This window comes from Solea senegalensis, linkage group LG4, assembly GCF_019176455.1.
Source record: "Solea senegalensis isolate Sse05_10M linkage group LG4, IFAPA_SoseM_1, whole genome shotgun sequence".
NCBI lineage: Eukaryota > Metazoa > Chordata > Actinopteri > Pleuronectiformes > Soleidae > Solea > Solea senegalensis.
Genome location: NC_058024.1, coordinates 8139845 through 8156703, shown reverse-complemented (window position 1 = coordinate 8156703; position 16859 = coordinate 8139845). Strand labels below are relative to the sequence as shown.

At 39.5% G+C, this 16859-nt stretch overlaps 2 protein-coding genes across 7 annotated transcripts in view; one reads left to right on the top strand and one right to left on the bottom strand.

Annotated features, from left to right (window-relative positions):
* Nucleotides 1–13401, bottom strand: part of arhgef25b (Rho guanine nucleotide exchange factor (GEF) 25b) — a 27861-nt gene extending 14460 nt beyond the window's left edge. For 2 of the 5 annotated variants that reach the window (XM_044023341.1, XM_044023342.1), the window contains exons 1-2: nucleotides 11050–11127; nucleotides 10264–10369 (exon numbers count right to left, since the gene is read on the bottom strand). In XM_044023341.1, the coding sequence (XP_043879276.1) occupies nucleotides 10264–10369; nucleotides 11050–11112 (169 nt within the window). In that variant the 5' untranslated portion in view covers nucleotides 11113–11127. Of the gene's footprint in view, nucleotides 1–8332; nucleotides 8810–10263; nucleotides 10370–11049; nucleotides 11128–13338 lie in introns of those variants that run through there. The other 3 variants (XM_044023344.1, XM_044023346.1, XM_044023343.1) reach the window with 2 other exon arrangements.
* On the top strand, nucleotides 12366–16859 carry ankrd33ab (ankyrin repeat domain 33Ab). 2 transcript variants are annotated; one of them, XM_044023349.1, is made up of 5 exons: nucleotides 12366–12552; nucleotides 13309–13617; nucleotides 13881–14010; nucleotides 14184–14324; nucleotides 15426–16859. In XM_044023349.1, the coding sequence occupies exons 2-5, from the start codon at nucleotides 13357–13359 to the stop codon at nucleotides 16262–16264; spliced, it is 1371 nt and encodes a 456-aa protein (XP_043879284.1). In that variant the 5' UTR covers nucleotides 12366–12552; nucleotides 13309–13356; the 3' UTR covers nucleotides 16265–16859. The 2 variants fall into 2 exon arrangements, with proteins under 2 accessions (XP_043879284.1, XP_043879283.1); XM_044023348.1 differs by lacking the exon at nucleotides 12366–12552 and having other exon boundaries at nucleotides 12875–13617.

The window sequence follows — 16859 nt, the reverse complement described above, 5'->3', positions numbered from 1 at the left end:
GAATCAAACCTCTAGTCTTTTATTGGGTTTATTGTTTTGATCTTTTTTGCTCATGTTTTTCTTCAAATTGACTCCTGGTTCACAAACATCATGAGGGTTTAATATCATTATTATTATTGTTAATGTTGTTATGTTCATGTGTGACATTAGTCTGTTCGCTATTTGATTTTTACCTGGCACACAAACACACATCCAACAGCAATATGATGCACATTTTGCACTTTTCATAACTTTGGTCCTGAGCTGCTGTCACTGATCAATGACTTCATCTCTGATACTCACTAGTGTCAATATTGACACGTGTTTTAATGCATTTATTGCCTGAGTCTTTCGACTCTTTCCTTTCTTTAAGTTTCTTTGGCAATATAGGCAGTTGTTGCTGGAGTACCAATCATTTGACTGAAGGGACCAGTATGCACATCAGTCATAGACAGTGCTCACTCAGATCGGAGCATTTATCATCATTAGTCACTAAAATTACACGCCCTTGTTGTCAAATCCACTCGGTCTCTGAACTGACCCGCAGTGGTGTGTGTGACGGTCACTGTGACGTCCAGATGCCGCTGAGCTAAGGGACCCAGCTCATGTTTGCTTGAGACACTTATGTAATGTGTCATTTTCCCATGGACCAGCAGCTGGACCACCATCCGGACTGCGGGGGGGTTGTATGAGCAGATCATGCTTGCAAGCATACATGCTGTGAATGCATCCTCACATGAAGTTGCATCCAAGTTATATTTATCACTGTTATCTTCTGCAAAACTTGTGGTTTGAACTCAAAAATATATGAAAGGGCAACAATTTTTGTAAACGTTTTCTCTTCAGTGAGGTGGATCTGTGAGACTTGTTGTTGTTTACTGTGTGACACAAATTGTCCTGTGTGCGCAAATGGATGGATGGATTAAGGTTGGGTTTGGATTTTTTCATCCATTGGCTCAGAAAGCACAGCTAACCTGATGGAAAAAGATGACAGCTGCACACAGGACCAAACATTAGTCAGGGCTCAGGCAACCTGACAATAATCCCTGTCTGCAGTATAAGACACTGGTAGCTCAAACACAGACAGCACCTTGTACAATACTGCAGCTAAACAGTTTAATCTAAAGATAGAAAAAAACTTGTTTCTCAAATGAAGTCTCTGAAAGTTTACAGATTTCTCATTCATGATTTAAAAGCAAAGACATTGCTTGGATTACGTAGAGCTGTGCACTTCCTCCTCCAGTCTAGTCCTCACTCACTTACAGAAATATTGTGTATGGTATGATTGTGTATGATGCGCTTTCTCCTTACCTGCACCTATCAAGACTACACACAGCCAAAAAAGGTGTATGTGAATCTTATTTTAGCTTGAATTGGAGTTTATTTTTTTAATTTTTTTACTGCATGGAGTTTGCATTTCAAGTTGGTTGCTGAAACATACGGTTATTCAACTGGTGCTACAGACATCATGCCATGTAGATTTAACATTTTTATTTCGCAGCAGTTGAATGGAATATACTTCCACATGAGATCAAATTTCTGGATAACTTTTTGAATATTTGATGATGTATTTTGTGCTCCTTTAAGATTTTTTCTTCACAACATAATAAGTTATTTCACAACTTTTGTGTGTTTATCCTTCACATCTTAAATATTTGTGATGACGTGCTATATTGTGTTTGTATATTTTTACTAAAACTATATCAAATAAATCAAAATAAATCAAAAATCAAACTCCCCATGTGTGCACAGGTTTTCTCCAGTTTCCTACCTAAATGTTACACAATGGACCTTTAATTTTAGACTGAAAGATCTATAGCAGAAAATGAAGGCATGATTGAGGCAAGTGCCTCCCATCATCTGTATATTTTCATTATATAAATGTATTCTATGTTAATATCTGAGTTATTCAGGTGTTTGGATCAGAGTGGTGACCGTCAGGAGTGACCTACACCGTTGTTAGGTGTGAGGTGTGAGCTGTTTGTGTCAGTAAACAAAGACAACAATGATTATGAGTAATATCCCGTTAATATCACGTGTGACTACATCCTGCATGTTGACAACTGACCCAGTTTCTACAAAGTCGGTGGCTGTGCACTCCTCACGCCACCACTTCCTTTTTCCCACAGCACTGCAGACTGCTGATGTGGGCTCTCATTCGTACAATGTGGTCACTTGGCTTTTTTTGTCCCACGCCCCCAAAAATGTCTCAGTCAGTACGAGCTCCTCTCAGAGAAGGTCCAAGTCCAAACTGAACATGAGGAAACGTGGTTTTGTTTCTCTGCACTACAGAGCTGCAGCAAACCTACTATGATGATATCTAGATCAACATTTAATACCCTAATTGACTGAACCTTAAATCTGCATCCTATTGTTAGTCACTTGGGGGCAGCACAAAAACTGTTGTATATAACAATTATCAGGGCCCGAGCACGAATGCCAGGGGCTGAAGCGCCTGAGAAGGTGAAAACAGAGGCAAAATTGAGTTCCACCGAATTTCCGGAAAAATTGGTGGAGAGATGTTATACATCTAGATGAACAAAAAAGTCGACCTCTTTTTCCTATTCTGCTCTGCCAGTTGCAAACTTTGTCAGCTGTTTTTTCAGTTATAGATGAAAAAAGCCTTCTGCTGCAGCTGTAAATGATTGTGGCGAGACTGAACCAAAAGTGTCGAGTTATAAAACCAGAGCCATGAGCTGAAAAGACCCACAGAGGTACTGAGTGCAAGTACAGCACGGCCTTAGTCTGAAATGAAACCCACCATGACTGTAATGTGGAGCATGCACGATGACATATTTATGAGCTGTGCAACTGCGTTGCTAAGACTTGAATAAATGCTGATGGACTGATTTGTAGTCTTGGGGATGACAGAGATGTGGACTGAGATGAGAGGAAGTGAAGCCCAAAATTATAATGATTTCATCACCTTATTACAGATACCTTTTAATTGTGTTTTGATGTTTTAAAGGTCCAGTGTGAAAAATTGGTGGGGGGGAGGTGCACTAGCAAAAATGGAATATAATACCCATAAGTATGTTTCTACTTAAGTGTTGTAAGTGTTGTATTACTTTAAAATGAAATAGATTGGGTTTTTTAGCCTTATAAGCCTTTTGTGTGTATTTCTGCAGGGGCCAGGCCTTACAGAGGTCCACCATCTCACGCTGTTATGTTTTTAAGGCAGCCCAAACAAACATGCGTTTAGCATTTACTACACAAATGAAGAAGAATGGCTCCATCCACATTAACCTCATGCATAAACAAACAAAGCAGAGGGAAGGAAATGGCAGAGACAGTATATGAATGAAAGAGAGGAGACACTTGTGACAGAGTGTTTACAAATGCACATTAGGGATGTAAACACTAGACAATGACAGAGGGTGTTAGGAGTTTGTTGCACTTTGCAGACTCACCATTTGTTGTCACTAATTCTTACACACAGGACATTATACATAATACATTGTGTGAAACACCCAGAATTGACAAGCAGGATATTATGTCCTTGCTGAACCTTTCTGCTGTGTGAGATTATATATAACTGATGAAGAACACTGCTTTTAAGACCCAGTGTGTAAGAATTTGTGGCATCTATTGGTGAGACAGACTGTAGATTAAAAATAAATGGAGGACTCCAAAGCCATGTTTCCATCATGGTACAGTATGGTCCAGTTTGGAATGGTAAAGCCCTGGGTCAGGCTTGCGTTTCGACAGAGAACCTTTACTTGTTAGGTGGGGTGTGGGCTGTGTCACGTCGTACCAGTGCAAAAACATTATCGAATGCAATACACCAACAACACAGCTCAACAATAGAGGACATCCAGCCTCAACCATTAAGAAACACCGGCCGCAGGAGAGTGACTCTTTTCTCTTTTTGCCCAATCAGCTGACTGTCGTGAGTGGAGCCAATCTAGCTCCACCCATACGTAATATTACTCTGGTACCCCAAAGGAAGGGTACCAAAAAATGGAACAGTTGGGGCCGGTTGTTTTAGAATTATTCCTAATGGAAACCCCAAAAAAATGGTACCATATCAAACCACTCCACTCGGTGGAAACACGGCTCAACATTCAGCACTTCCTTCCACGACTGAGTCAGGGAAATGCAAGGGTCTTCACAGACCAGAAAGGATTGAAACACTCTTTCACAACTCTCTTTATTCCCCCACTATCCAGCTCTTTCTGCCATTTTCTCCTTCTTTGTGTGGTTTATGCATAGTTTACATGGGCAGAGCAATTCTTCTTCATTTGCACAGCAAGCTGCTGCCTCAAAATGCAAAATGACAGCTCTGGCTGGTTTGTTTGTTTGGGCTGCTGTAGATACATGGCAGTGCAAGATGGTGGCCTCCATGAAGCGAGGCCCTTGCCTAAAGTACATTTCAGAAGCTTATTATAAGGCTATAAAAACTAAACAATATCAATTTTAAAGTGGCCTTACATTTGGAAACATAGTCATAGGAAGTGCAGTCAATTTATGTCAATAAAATGTCCCAGTTGTTACATACTGGGCCTTTTTATGCAAATCAACTTGAAATGAAGATCATCCAATCCTCTGGTTCCACTGGTGTCTCCAATATTCAAGCAAAAAATCCACAGTCAAATACAAAAGCTGATGTTCAGTCTACTGCAGACAGCATGTAGGTGCTCCGTGTACTAAACTAAGCTTGTTAGTCACCATGTTTACTTCTTCACATACTGGCAGTGATGACCTCACACACACTGGTGGGCTCATGGATTATTAGTCATGACAGGTCCTGAGCCAGAGTGATGTTTGGTTATTGAGACAGTGCAAATGCTGGCAGAGCTTCTGGGTAGAACTCTGAGCCAGTTTCCCCAAACATACTTTATCTGGAGGTGTTTCTGTCTTTACAAAAAAAAGATGTTGGACATTTAAAATTAAACAAAAGACATGAAGCTGACAAACAAGGATGTTATAATAAGAAAGACTTCAAGGAAGGAATGAGGAACATTAAGACTCTGCAGTTATATCATTCCTACAATCATGATTATGGAGGAAGAGATGCACTGATTAAACTGAGAAAAAGAGAGCCTGTCCTACTGTGATTGCTGCTTCTACAAACACATAGAAAACTCATCCATAGACTCAAACAGAACAGACATGCTGTATTTTTAGAGGCAGATGGAAAAAAACACCCTGGAACAGTGAATCTGACATCACACGGGTAGTTTTTGCCAACAAGGGTGACAAAGTGAAGCGTCTCAACTCAAGCCTGTTGTCATTTTCACATTTCACACGTCTATTTCAAGTGTGTGTGAGAGCAGAGGAGCTCAGAGAGGAACTGCTCTGTAATCACTCCACCAGCAACTGGAACAACAGAGGATTTAAGGGTCGGGGCAGTAATGGGACATATTTGTGTGTGTGTGTGTTCGAACATGTTTATGTAAAACAGCTGAATTTTACTTTGAAATGTTCAAAAGGAAAAAGGTTGTTTTTTGTATCTTCAAGTATAGATAAAGGTAAGTGGACTTGATTTAATGTAGTCGAAGATGTTTCACCTCATATCCAAGAGGCTTCTTCAGTTCTTCAGAACTCTCCGAGGGCAATTGCACTTGCTTGAGTTTAGTTCAAGATGTTTCACCTTTCGTACAAGGAGGGATTCCTGCCCGTGTGTGTGTGGGTTTTCTCCGGGTTCTTCTCACAGTCCATAAACATGCAGAGGTTAATTGGACACACAGTTAATTCACTGTAGGTGTGAATGTGAATGGTTGTTGGTCTCTATATGTGACCATGCCAAGGACTGGCGACTCGCCTTCTGCCATATGTCAGCTGGAATTGGCACCATTAGCCTCCACAACCCTCATGCGGAGGATAAAGCAATAGACAATGAATCAGTCAATGTCCAGCTGCCTATATCTAAACTTCATCTTGTTTTTCTTAAAGAATAAAAGTCCTGGACAATTGAGTTGTTTTCTCATAAAATTAAATGAAAAAAGTATTTACACATAGTTATTTTTCACTATCCCAAAAATCTGTCTTTTATATTTATATCAGGATTTGGGTCAGCTCCACGGAGGCCGTCATTTCGGACCGCCATGTTTTTTGGTGATCCAAATTGGAAATGCTGATTCCATCATGGTACGGTTCAGTCTGGTACAGGTTTGAAACAGTAATGCTCTGGATCGTACGTTTACTTGGTAGGCCAGGTGTGAGCTGTGCCCGATGGCTGCGTCAGTGAGATACGTCGTGTGACGTCCTACCAGTGCGACGACAGCATACGCGACACAGCAGACGATAAACCTGCTTGGTCTGTGGCTGTTTGTCTCCACAAGACATTGAGCTTTGTGCAGGTATTGACACCGTTGCATGTGACTTAGGTTCTTCTGTCGCCCAATCAGACTGTTGTGGGTGGAGCTAGACCAGTGGAGCTGGACTGTAACGTAACATTTTTACTCTGGTAGCCTAAAGGAAGGCTGCCAAAAATGGAATGTTGGGGCTAGTTATTTTGGTACTCCTAATGGAAAATGCAAAAATATGTACAGAATCAAACTGTTCCACTCAGCAAAAACACGCCTTAAACATCTTCTACGTTTTGATGCTAACTGAAGGCTACAAAGGTTCTCCAACACACTTGAAATGGAAGGGTAAGGGATATTCAGCTGCAACATGAAACTTTAACAAAGTTGCGGAATATTACACACTATTACTTTGAGCAAACAAACTAAAGTTTTGCCAGGACAGAGTCACTGACTTCCATGGTTCAACAGCACGGTTTCAGAGATACTGCAAAGCTCCAGTAGTGAATCTATCACTCACTAGTTGTTCGTGTTGTACCTGAATCACAAATCCTTCAAACACAGGAGTGAAATTTTACTGTGAATGAAAGCTGCTGATAATTTGTGAATATAAATCTCTACCATGTCTGCAGGTGAATAAATCATCAGGCAAAGACATCACTGAGTCATTTCTGATTAATATTCCTTTCATGCGGTAAAGCAAGCTTCACGGCTAAAGGATTAATCCACTGTTTTCAGCTCTCTGTCTCCTGAATGATAGACACACAATGATCAATATAGAGAGCAAAGTTCATAAGCACAGCTGGTGTCACTGATCCAGAGCAACTCATGAGTCCATGTTTAGTATAGTATAGTGGTATAGTGGTATAGTCTAAGTTCACAACTTCCACTTCAATCAGAGATGCACTTGCCACACAAATGTGCAACGCATGCCACACAATAAACAGCACACATACATTTAACATTGTGAGTAACTCTTTACATTATAGTCGTTGGAGTCAATCTCAATTGAAAATGCACACTAGTGTCACACATATACGTACACATACTCATATGATAATAGCATGGTAATCATTTTGTAATAGGAAAGTAATCAAATTTAAGGGTAGAAAGAAAAATCAATCTGCAATAAATTGCTGTTGTTTTTTTATGTTGTTGTTTTTTAGATGACTTGAAGGCTCACATTTGTGCTGTCATGATTTCAGAGGCTCTTTTCATTTTGGCCCAGCATTATATTTTATTTTCTTACTGCAGACAGTCAGTGAACACTGAGTAGGCAAAACTTACAACACTTTACATTCTACTTTACTTGACCCATTATTTTGTTTTATTCAGTTAATATAGATGTCAGTCTGACATGCAATATGCAATGATTCTGGAAATGTGACCTTTGGGTTACAAAAGGTATTCTTTTTTCTTATTAATTTTGGTTTGCTGAGGAAAATGATCGATATAATCCAATCGAAATACTACATCGAAATAATCCAACCCTAAAAAATTTGTAATATCATCTTATTTATGTAGTATTCACAAGTAACAGCTTGTGAATAACAAAAATAAATTTCAATTTTATAACGTCATTGTGAATTTATAATATCAATATTGATTCTCAAACATTTCAATGCAAAGGTTTTACACTGATTAATTCTCATTAACAAATTATCACCTGGATATTGCTTTAAATCACCAAGTTATGCCTGCAATATCATCTCCTTATTACAACAATATTACTGTTATTAGCAAGATGGATATAAAATTCAAAATCAGATGATATTAACATTATATTACACGATTATAGCGAGACTATTACCCCATTACTATCATATTATTGCCATGTTGTTTCTGAACAGTGTTTACAGTGTTTGCCTGGTTGTTAAATGTGAATGAGACAGTTTTTAATAGTTGTGAGTCTGCAGAATTAATATAGGGATGCTTAGAGAAATGAGAAATGGAAGCAAAGTGCACTGAAAAAACAAAGTCTAAGCTGTCAGCAACATATTTGGGAAGTCAAATAAAAAGCCTAAAATACTGAATATGTCATGAGTTAAAAGAAGAACATTCCACAGTCAGATGACCTCCTCCTGAGGAGCCGAGCATCTACGTACCTCTGACACGGACCATGCAGCAACCACATTTGCTTAGCAGTTTTCTGAACAGGTGCTGACACCCACACCCACGCTGGTGGTGACCCCCTCTCATGATGAGCGGCTCTTGCTGCTCGACCCAAGACGATCAGATGCAGACATGGTGCTGAGAGGACTCACACATAAGAACACATGTACACACACTATTCCTGTGATAATCTCCAGTTGAGTTGAGCGTGCACAAGTGTGCAAAGAGCTCCACAGTCATAGTCCAAATGTGAGCAGGAACTCCTGAGACTGAAATGCTGCCTCTATCCCATGATTCGAAAGACAAGCAGCAGCAGAAAACCAGGAGAGGCTGTTCAGTCCTCTCCTCCTCTCCTGAGCCTCTTCGAGTGGTCAGAGAGTGGGTGAAGGTTAGGAAAGGAGAGACCAAAAGTAAGTGAGCGAGGGACAGAGAGCTGGGGGGGAGGAGCTGAGATAACGGACTGAACAGTGAACATGCCACGCTGTTGTGCCAGCATCTGTTTCCCAGTCCCACCTCCTCTCACATCACCCTCCCTTTGCTGTTTCCCCTCCCCTCCATCTTCACACATCCCTCCTCAGATTCACTTGTCTTATATTTTATTATTATTATCATTATTATTATTATTATTATTATTATTACTACAATAGATTATCTCCCCATTCTGTGTTTCGTCTTTCTCTGCCAAGTCAATGACATTAACGATAGATAGATGGATGGATGGATGAATGAAAGTGGGTTATAAAATTATCATTAGCAAGTGAAACAAATTACCTTCTTCAATTAAAAAGAGTCAGGGAGTCAGTCAAGAAGAATCCTCTCTCGATCCCTGACTTCTGATTAACATGAAAAACCACGTGTACAAAAGGAGTTTCACAATTGTTGACTGCCAGACTTTGTTTTTCCATATAGTGCCACCTTCAAGTCAAAATGACAAATACTAGCAAAAAGAAAATAAGGATATTCATTTCATGTCAGGATTCCCCCCAAGAGGTGTCAAGACACGAGTGTGAGCACAAATACTCGAACAAACTCAAATTCTTCTGTATGTAACTGTGTAAATAAAATCAATCTAAGTGTATGTTTTTTACCTAGTTACCTAGTTTTTACCAGTTATCTGCACCATTTACACCACCACAGATACCAAAGCATTTCCTCTGCTGTAGACAAACCAACATGTGGAAATATTTTACACACACACACACACACACACACATCAAACTGGGCTGACAGGATTGAGGCAAACCTGATTTAATCTCTAAGCAAAGATTAAGTATTCATGACTGGATGATCTGAGCACAGCTGTCCAGGCTCGTGGCAGCTGGTAGTGTGGAGATTTATTCATAAACTCATTCGAACCAAACATGGACAGAGTGAGTGAAGAAAGAGGGGGGAAAATGTTTTTTTCTCTAATACGGCTGTTGTCCCTATGTGTGTTTCACAATTGCACTCAAACACACACAGATAAGTACGCAGCCGCGTCACAGGTTGACCCACACAAACAGGGAATTTCAATCCACCACTTGCAGATTACAGCAATAAAAATATCAAAATGCTACTGCTCTCTTGGCCGTCAAGTTAAGCTTTTAAAAAATGCTGCTAAATTGATGATCTCTGTGAGCTGGAAAGCACTGATCCCTCCACAACGTGGGATTCTTTTGGCGCATGCATGTACATATATATGTGTGTGTGGGTGCGTGTGCGTGAACACATGTCTAATTAGGTATTTTTAAGAAAAGATTTAAAGAAAGACTTAAATATACAGTATATTATAATTGTGTTTTTGTGCTAAGTGCACAAATCTGTGATGCGGAAACTGCTCTTCCTCTCTGTCACACAGCTCTGAGATATAAGTCACAGCAGAAAACATACGTTTTTAAGTCATAGAAGGCATCGGTACTACAGATAAACCCACTGTGTGTGTTACCTTTGCATCCTGCAGTCACACTGGATTTCCTGTGCCACTTGAACTGTGTCCTGGTGTCCTGATTGTTTTCCTCAGACAACAGTTTCTCCTGGCCGGTGACTGACATCTAACACAAAAGACCAACATAAGTAACTGAGTCAAGTTAAAATTAGCATTTTTATGTTAAATTAAAAAAACACAATTCAATCTTTGTCAAAAACACTTAATTCTGGCTGGTTTTCAGGGCTTTTTTAAACATAGCAGGAAAAAGTGAAGAGCTAATTATACCACTTCACTCCGTTCCACCGTTCTATCTCTCTCTGCTCTTTTCTCTTTCTATTTTTGCTTTGGCCTAAGCAGTTTCTTATCTTATCTGAGGAATTTCTCTGAGAGGACTAAACTGATCAGGAGACAGAAAAACCTTAGGTCAAAGAAGACAAATACAAACAAGTCATGTCATCTTAAAAGAAAATACTTCTGTTTATAAAACACAAACAAATGTGAAAATATGGCTTAATTTTCAGGTAATTATCATTTCAATTCAGAGCTGAAATGTCCACATAAATGAAGGTAAGTTATTCAATTAAGTTTAGAGGATATGTTGAAAAAGGTTTTGCAGCTTGTTCAGCTCTGATGGTTTTGTATCAAAAACGTTATATTTATTTATATATATACAGTATATATTTAATGAAAACTGTAAATTTTACATAAATACTTAATCTGGCATCACCAAACCTCATACAATACACCTCAGTTTTGTTTTATGTTTTTAAACATGTGTCAGAATCACAGACCATAGACACTCACTTTATCAACCCTGTATCCCAGAAGCTGTTCAGTCCTGCCTTGCACTTTGGCCAAAGTCTTCATTTTGCACTTCTCCCTTTTCTGCTCCACTTGATTTTGTTCTTACGTCCTTATTGTCCCCTTAGAGTCATTAAAGTCTGTCTCAATTTCTCTTTCCTCATTCAAGCATCCATGTCCAATGCCTTAATTTTCGTTTGATGAAAAGAAAAGTTAAAAAAAATAAAAAAATGAAAAGGCTTCAGAGAAACATCTGTGCTACCCTCACTTCACGTCCAACTGAAGCACAGAAGGAGACAGTTTATACTTTGCATTCGAGCCTTTTCACCTCTGGGCAGATGGGGACAGCTGGACAATTGCAGTGTCATCTGTCTTTTGGCCTGTCTATGTTAGACAATGTGAAGGACAGGTCCAGTCACGTCCCATATATGCTTATTTCAGTCTGTGACCATTCCCAAAGCAGGAGTCTCCACTAACTTAGTAAACACAGGGTAGAATCAGCTGTATTGTCTATATATTTTTCCTTATTGTGTCTTGTTTTATTTGATTTAGATTTAAATTATAACTTTGGTCTCAGTTTCTACATTTTATACAAGACTTTCAGTCAATATCCTGACTGTTGAAACATAGGACACATATGATCACGTTTATAAAGGCTGAAGTCAGCGATTAGAGCCTGAGATCGGTGTGAGAGATCCCCATCCTGTGGTAAATGTGAGAAATGCCTTCGCTCAGCCTCGACTGCAGCCTTCCAGTTGTGCTTTGTATAGTTTAGAGTATGTCCTGTTTCTTCAGAGCACATCAGGGCCTTCTGATAATGTTTAACTGTCTGTTGCTCAGTCGTAACAGCTTAACAGATTCTTTAGCTGAAGTTGTTTCAGTACTCAAATGAGTCAGATAGGTGCATCTGAGTCAGATTTACTAACAATCAGGAAGTTATAAGATGGGGAACCTACTTGTTTTCCAAATGGCAATGAACTTAATGAAATTCTCCTTAGTTTTGACAAATAAAACCATGTACAGTATATCAGTAAACAGTATATTTTAGTGCTGAAGAACTGAACAAGCCTCTTGGATGAGAGGTGAACAGTCAGGTTGCTACTGTGACCTGGATGAATAAGAATCTACACAGACATGTACAGTAAATGAAACAGGTAGTAAGGAAACTATTAATGCCGTGTTGAAAAATGAACATAGCCAGAGCTAATCCTCTCCATAAAGCTGTTGTAAGTGGGATAAGCTAAGCACAGGCACTGAACACACAGTGTCTTCTGTGAAGACTTTGCAAAGACTCCTCCTCCTTTTCACAGTTTTGTGTCATCACCACAACATGTGGGATGGAAGTGGGTAATGTACCAGGAGGAAAATTGTGACCACTCGGCTGCTCTAAAAACACACAGTGTTGAGGAAATCAGAAGTCGTCCACATGCAAGTGACAGCGCTGTGGGATGAGCAGACTAACGTGGGGAAACTTCGACTTTTATAAATGAATGATTACACTTTTTGGTAAGTTTGTGTAGTTCATGCTCATATATCAGTGTCTGTTTTGTTGTAGTGAAAGAGCTGCAAATTTCTCCTCAAATTGCATTTTCAGAATGTATTAAAGGTAAATTAGCTGTCTTGTACATTGACATAAGCAAGAGATGATTAGTAAGGTGGATCACTGGTACAGGTTTCTTAAATAATTCTACTGAACAATCATCTCTTGCTTATTCCTAAATCAGTTTTGTTCTTCTACTGATTTGCCTGTGCTAGATGTACCTTTAAAAATAAATTAAAAAGCCAAATTGAGTCAAAACAACAGTTGACTCCGGCCACGTGTCGAGGTTATTTTGAGGTGGGTTCTTCCTCATTTAGCCCTCCTGTGTGTTCAGCAGGGCTTTCAGATCTTGATCCAGTTACTCAACAGTCAAGGCACGTAGAGCTCACACAGCCACACCCCCTCTGTGACACACACTCATAAACCCGGAGTGACAGACTCATCCGTGTCAATGTGTCAGAACACTAACTTTTGATCCGTCACTGTGGAAGAGCCGAGGCCGGACATACACATACGCATACACCGACAACTTTGTGCCAACCAAGAGGAGATTATTTTAACTTGGCATTATGTGTAATTGTGGAGAGCTGCGTTCTGTGGAGGGAAAATTCCCCCTTGCTGAGCTTCCTTCTCCAGAGTGCACCTGATTACACCTTTGTTGCTATATACACAACACCCAGGAGTTTCTGTCCAACTAGGTTCTATTTTTGGTCTTCCTTTAGATGCAGCCATAGGACACAACACAATCTCACCTGTTCTGTTGTTGGAAGATGGCTAGAGCAGCAGAGGATCGCCACCTGGGCTCAGGCCCCAACGACGACGACGTTTCTCTGTCAGGGAGGGAATTCGATTCAGACAGCATCCTCTCTGATGACTCAGTGCTTCCAGACTACACACCACAAGTAACAAACAGTCGTGTGGCTTCAACTCTGTATAAAGCATGTGCTCATAATAAAGCGCCATGTCTGCGAAGATTCCTGGACAGAGGAGTCACAAAAGAAGAAGTTATGGAGCTGGACATCAATGGCTGGGTGAGAGAGACTCATTCATACTCTTACTTTTGCAACTTCTTTGTGTGCATGTATTTAAATGTCACTTTTACGACTTCAATCATTATTATTATTATTATTATTATTATTATTGTTAGGTGTTTTATGGCAGTTGACATCCATAATATTGCCTCCTTCCAACCTTTCCGTTAAGAATAATATAACAATAACTCAGAACCTATTTAAAATCTTTGACATGCTGAAATATATCTTTTGTTAATGTAACTGATGCTTATTCTTACCAGAATGGCTTGATGGTGGCGTGCTGTAAAGGTTTCGTGGACATTGTGCATGGACTTCATGGCTGTCCTTTTATTGAAATAAACCACCAGGACAATGAAGGCAACACTGCACTGATGATTGCAGCCCAAGCTGGTAAAGACATAAACAAAAAAAACTTATAAAGCAACACCAACAGCTGAACAATTTCAGTAATGGAGTATAAAGTTCTGAAGATAAAACATACAAGAATTAGGTGCATTATATCAACTAACAGAACCACTTTGTCTGCTGATTTAAGCTCTGAATCGCTGTGTCTTTGTCTCTAGGTCATGTCAACACAGTTATGTATCTCCTAAACTACTATCCTGGGATAGACTTGGAAATCAAGGATTGTCGTGGTTTCACAGCCCTAATCAAAGCAGCGATGACTGGCCGCAATGATGTGGTGGCTGCACTCATTATGGCCGGTACGTAATATCAGATCTCAGATAACTCTTACCGTTGTCTTTTTGGGACCCAAGGAACACAAACAACCCACTGACACAAACAAGGCTTATTCAGCAACCAATGACAGGATCTGTGACTAATGACGAAGCTGTACTCACACAAAAGCTTCTGTACTATAATATTATTAGATCTTTATTTTTAAACCTTGGTATTAGCTCATTACGAGGACTCTTATAGCTCTGAATGTACAGTTATAACACTGGTGGTGAGAATAGCTCACCATGGCTGTCCATAATATGAAGCCTGCTTTCCCTGTTCACAGGTGAATGCACCCGTGATGCCAGACTGGTTTAAGAGATCATTCTGAGGACATTACCACATTATCTTAACACAACCTCCAGTAATCTCTCTGTTTCTAGTCTTAAGGGCTGGTCGTAGATTAAGTATTTACAGAGCTATTTTTAGATGACACGCGTTTCCTAAAACTCATGACATATTATATATACACTATAACAATATGTGATTATTATTCTTTACTTTTGTAATTTCATTAACAATATGACCATTCAGACCTCTGGATTATGTTGATTGAGTGTTTAAAGAGATGAATGTGTCTCTTTGTTAAATTATATTAAATTTGGCCTAATTATTATTTTTCAAATACATAATAAGTTTCATTTGGTAGGACATCTATGATATTGGTAACTGTAAATAAATGCTCTAATTGATTATTTTAAAGAAAAGAAGACTGCACCCTAAGCTTCAGTGGTTTTATTATCTTACGGTCTCATCTCTTGTCCTCCACTATCTACTCTTTAAAAAGGCATTTACCTGACATTTCATGCTGCAAGATCCTCAGACTTTTGAACAGAAGACATTTTAAAATGTCACAGGAGGAAAAAAGTCCTGGTTTTGTTGCAGGGTATCTCACAATCACAGTGTCATGGTTTACCGGGACACCTGAGTAAAATAAGTCAAGTTTTGTTCAGAGAGTTCCATTGGTGATGTAAGTTATCATCCCTGGGAAAAGCCAAACTGCTCTCAAGGTTCATAGAAGAAGAATAGGAGAAAAAGCAACCATTAAATGCTTAATTTGTCTTCTCTATAATCTTTCTTTTTAGGTGCTGACATTCACACAGTTGACTCCACAAAAGGAAAATGTGCTAAAGACTGGGCACTGAAAACTGGCCGCTATGAAACCTTGCATCGCCTGCGTCGCCTAAATATGCAACCAAGAGCTGAGCAGTTCTGTGAGAGTTATGTCCCTGAGTGGCCTGCACTCAGGGAGAAGGTAGCCAAGGCCATGGCTGACAAAGGTGCCAGGGAAAAGATTACCCAGCGAATAAAAAGCACATTTGGATTCAGATTTCCTCGTGACCCGGAGGACAACGGGGTGTTGGACCACATGGTGCGAATTACAACCAGTGTTCATAGTCCACTCATTTCAACTGGATGTCGTCCACTGTGCCCTACAAGTCCTCCAGAGGTAGGGAAGAAGAGGTTGGCTGTGCCAGAGCTGGCAGGAAAACATCCACATAAGGAGCTAGAAGAGAGGTCTGTTTGTCACAGCAATGGCTCTGTGTCACACATTATTCCCACAATCCACTCGGCAGAGTCCAGCCCTACAATATGCTGTGTTGACACTGAGCGGCGAGGCAGCATCCTGTCTGTAGCCTCCACCAAAGTTGCTACTACATTTATTCCGCGCAGTATGGCGAGAAAGAACAGTGTGTTCCCCTCTGGCTGCATCCCCCAGGTCAGCATCTGTAGGCCCACACAAGCAACGCCAAAGAAAGAAAAGAAAAAGAAAATGAACAGGGCCTTTCTGGAGCCACCGATATGGAAGTACAAGGAGGCCAAGGAGGAGAAAAAGAAGGAGAAGAAGGCAGAGAAGAAGGCAGAGAAGAAGTCTGAGAAAGAAAAGAAGAAAAAAACTGACAGCAAAAAGGCCAAAAAATAGTTTTGAAAAAAGGCTCTTTTGCTGTGTAAATCCTTTCAAACATAAATGTTCAACTAATATAATAACATAAAAATATGTTTTTTAAATTATATTTTGAATTAGAATAGCAAATTACATTTATTTTTCCAAGACTAAATTTTAAGTTTATAGCATATAAACCATATCAATTATAATACTGTGCATTGAATCCATGTTCACTTCTTTCAGACTCATTCAGGTGCTAAATAATTCATTGTATCTACCTCATCATTCTCATAATCCACACTGTAATGGAAATCCATCCCCTTATGCACAATGAAAAATACACATATACGGTTGTAATTGCCAATTTATATCATTATATAACATTGTATAGTTTTGTATCTGTATATTTGAATCTGTCATACATTAACTTTTGTAAACAGTCCAATTTAATTGTATATACTGTACAGCTTTTAGCAAATATGTATGTACATTAAAGACCACCACTCTGTTCAGTTCTCTCAACTATTTTTTTGCCATTATCTGAAGGTGCCAGACCACATTCACATGATCTTTACTGCGATTACTAACTGTGAGTAAATGGATTTAATGTGATTAAAAATTTATCAGTCTA

Bases quoted from the DNA above. Each gene is read 5' to 3' on its own strand.
- ankrd33ab (XM_044023349.1), top strand. From the start codon at position 13,357: ATGGCTAGAGCAGCAGAGGATCGCCACCTGGGCTCAGGCCCCAACGAC. The intron at 13,618-13,880 runs GTGAGAGAGACT...TATTCTTACCAG, and splicing joins AGCTGGACATCAATGGCTGG to AATGGCTTGATGGTGGCGTG. The intron at 14,011-14,183 runs GTAAAGACATAA...CTTTGTCTCTAG, and splicing joins GATGATTGCAGCCCAAGCTG to GTCATGTCAACACAGTTATG.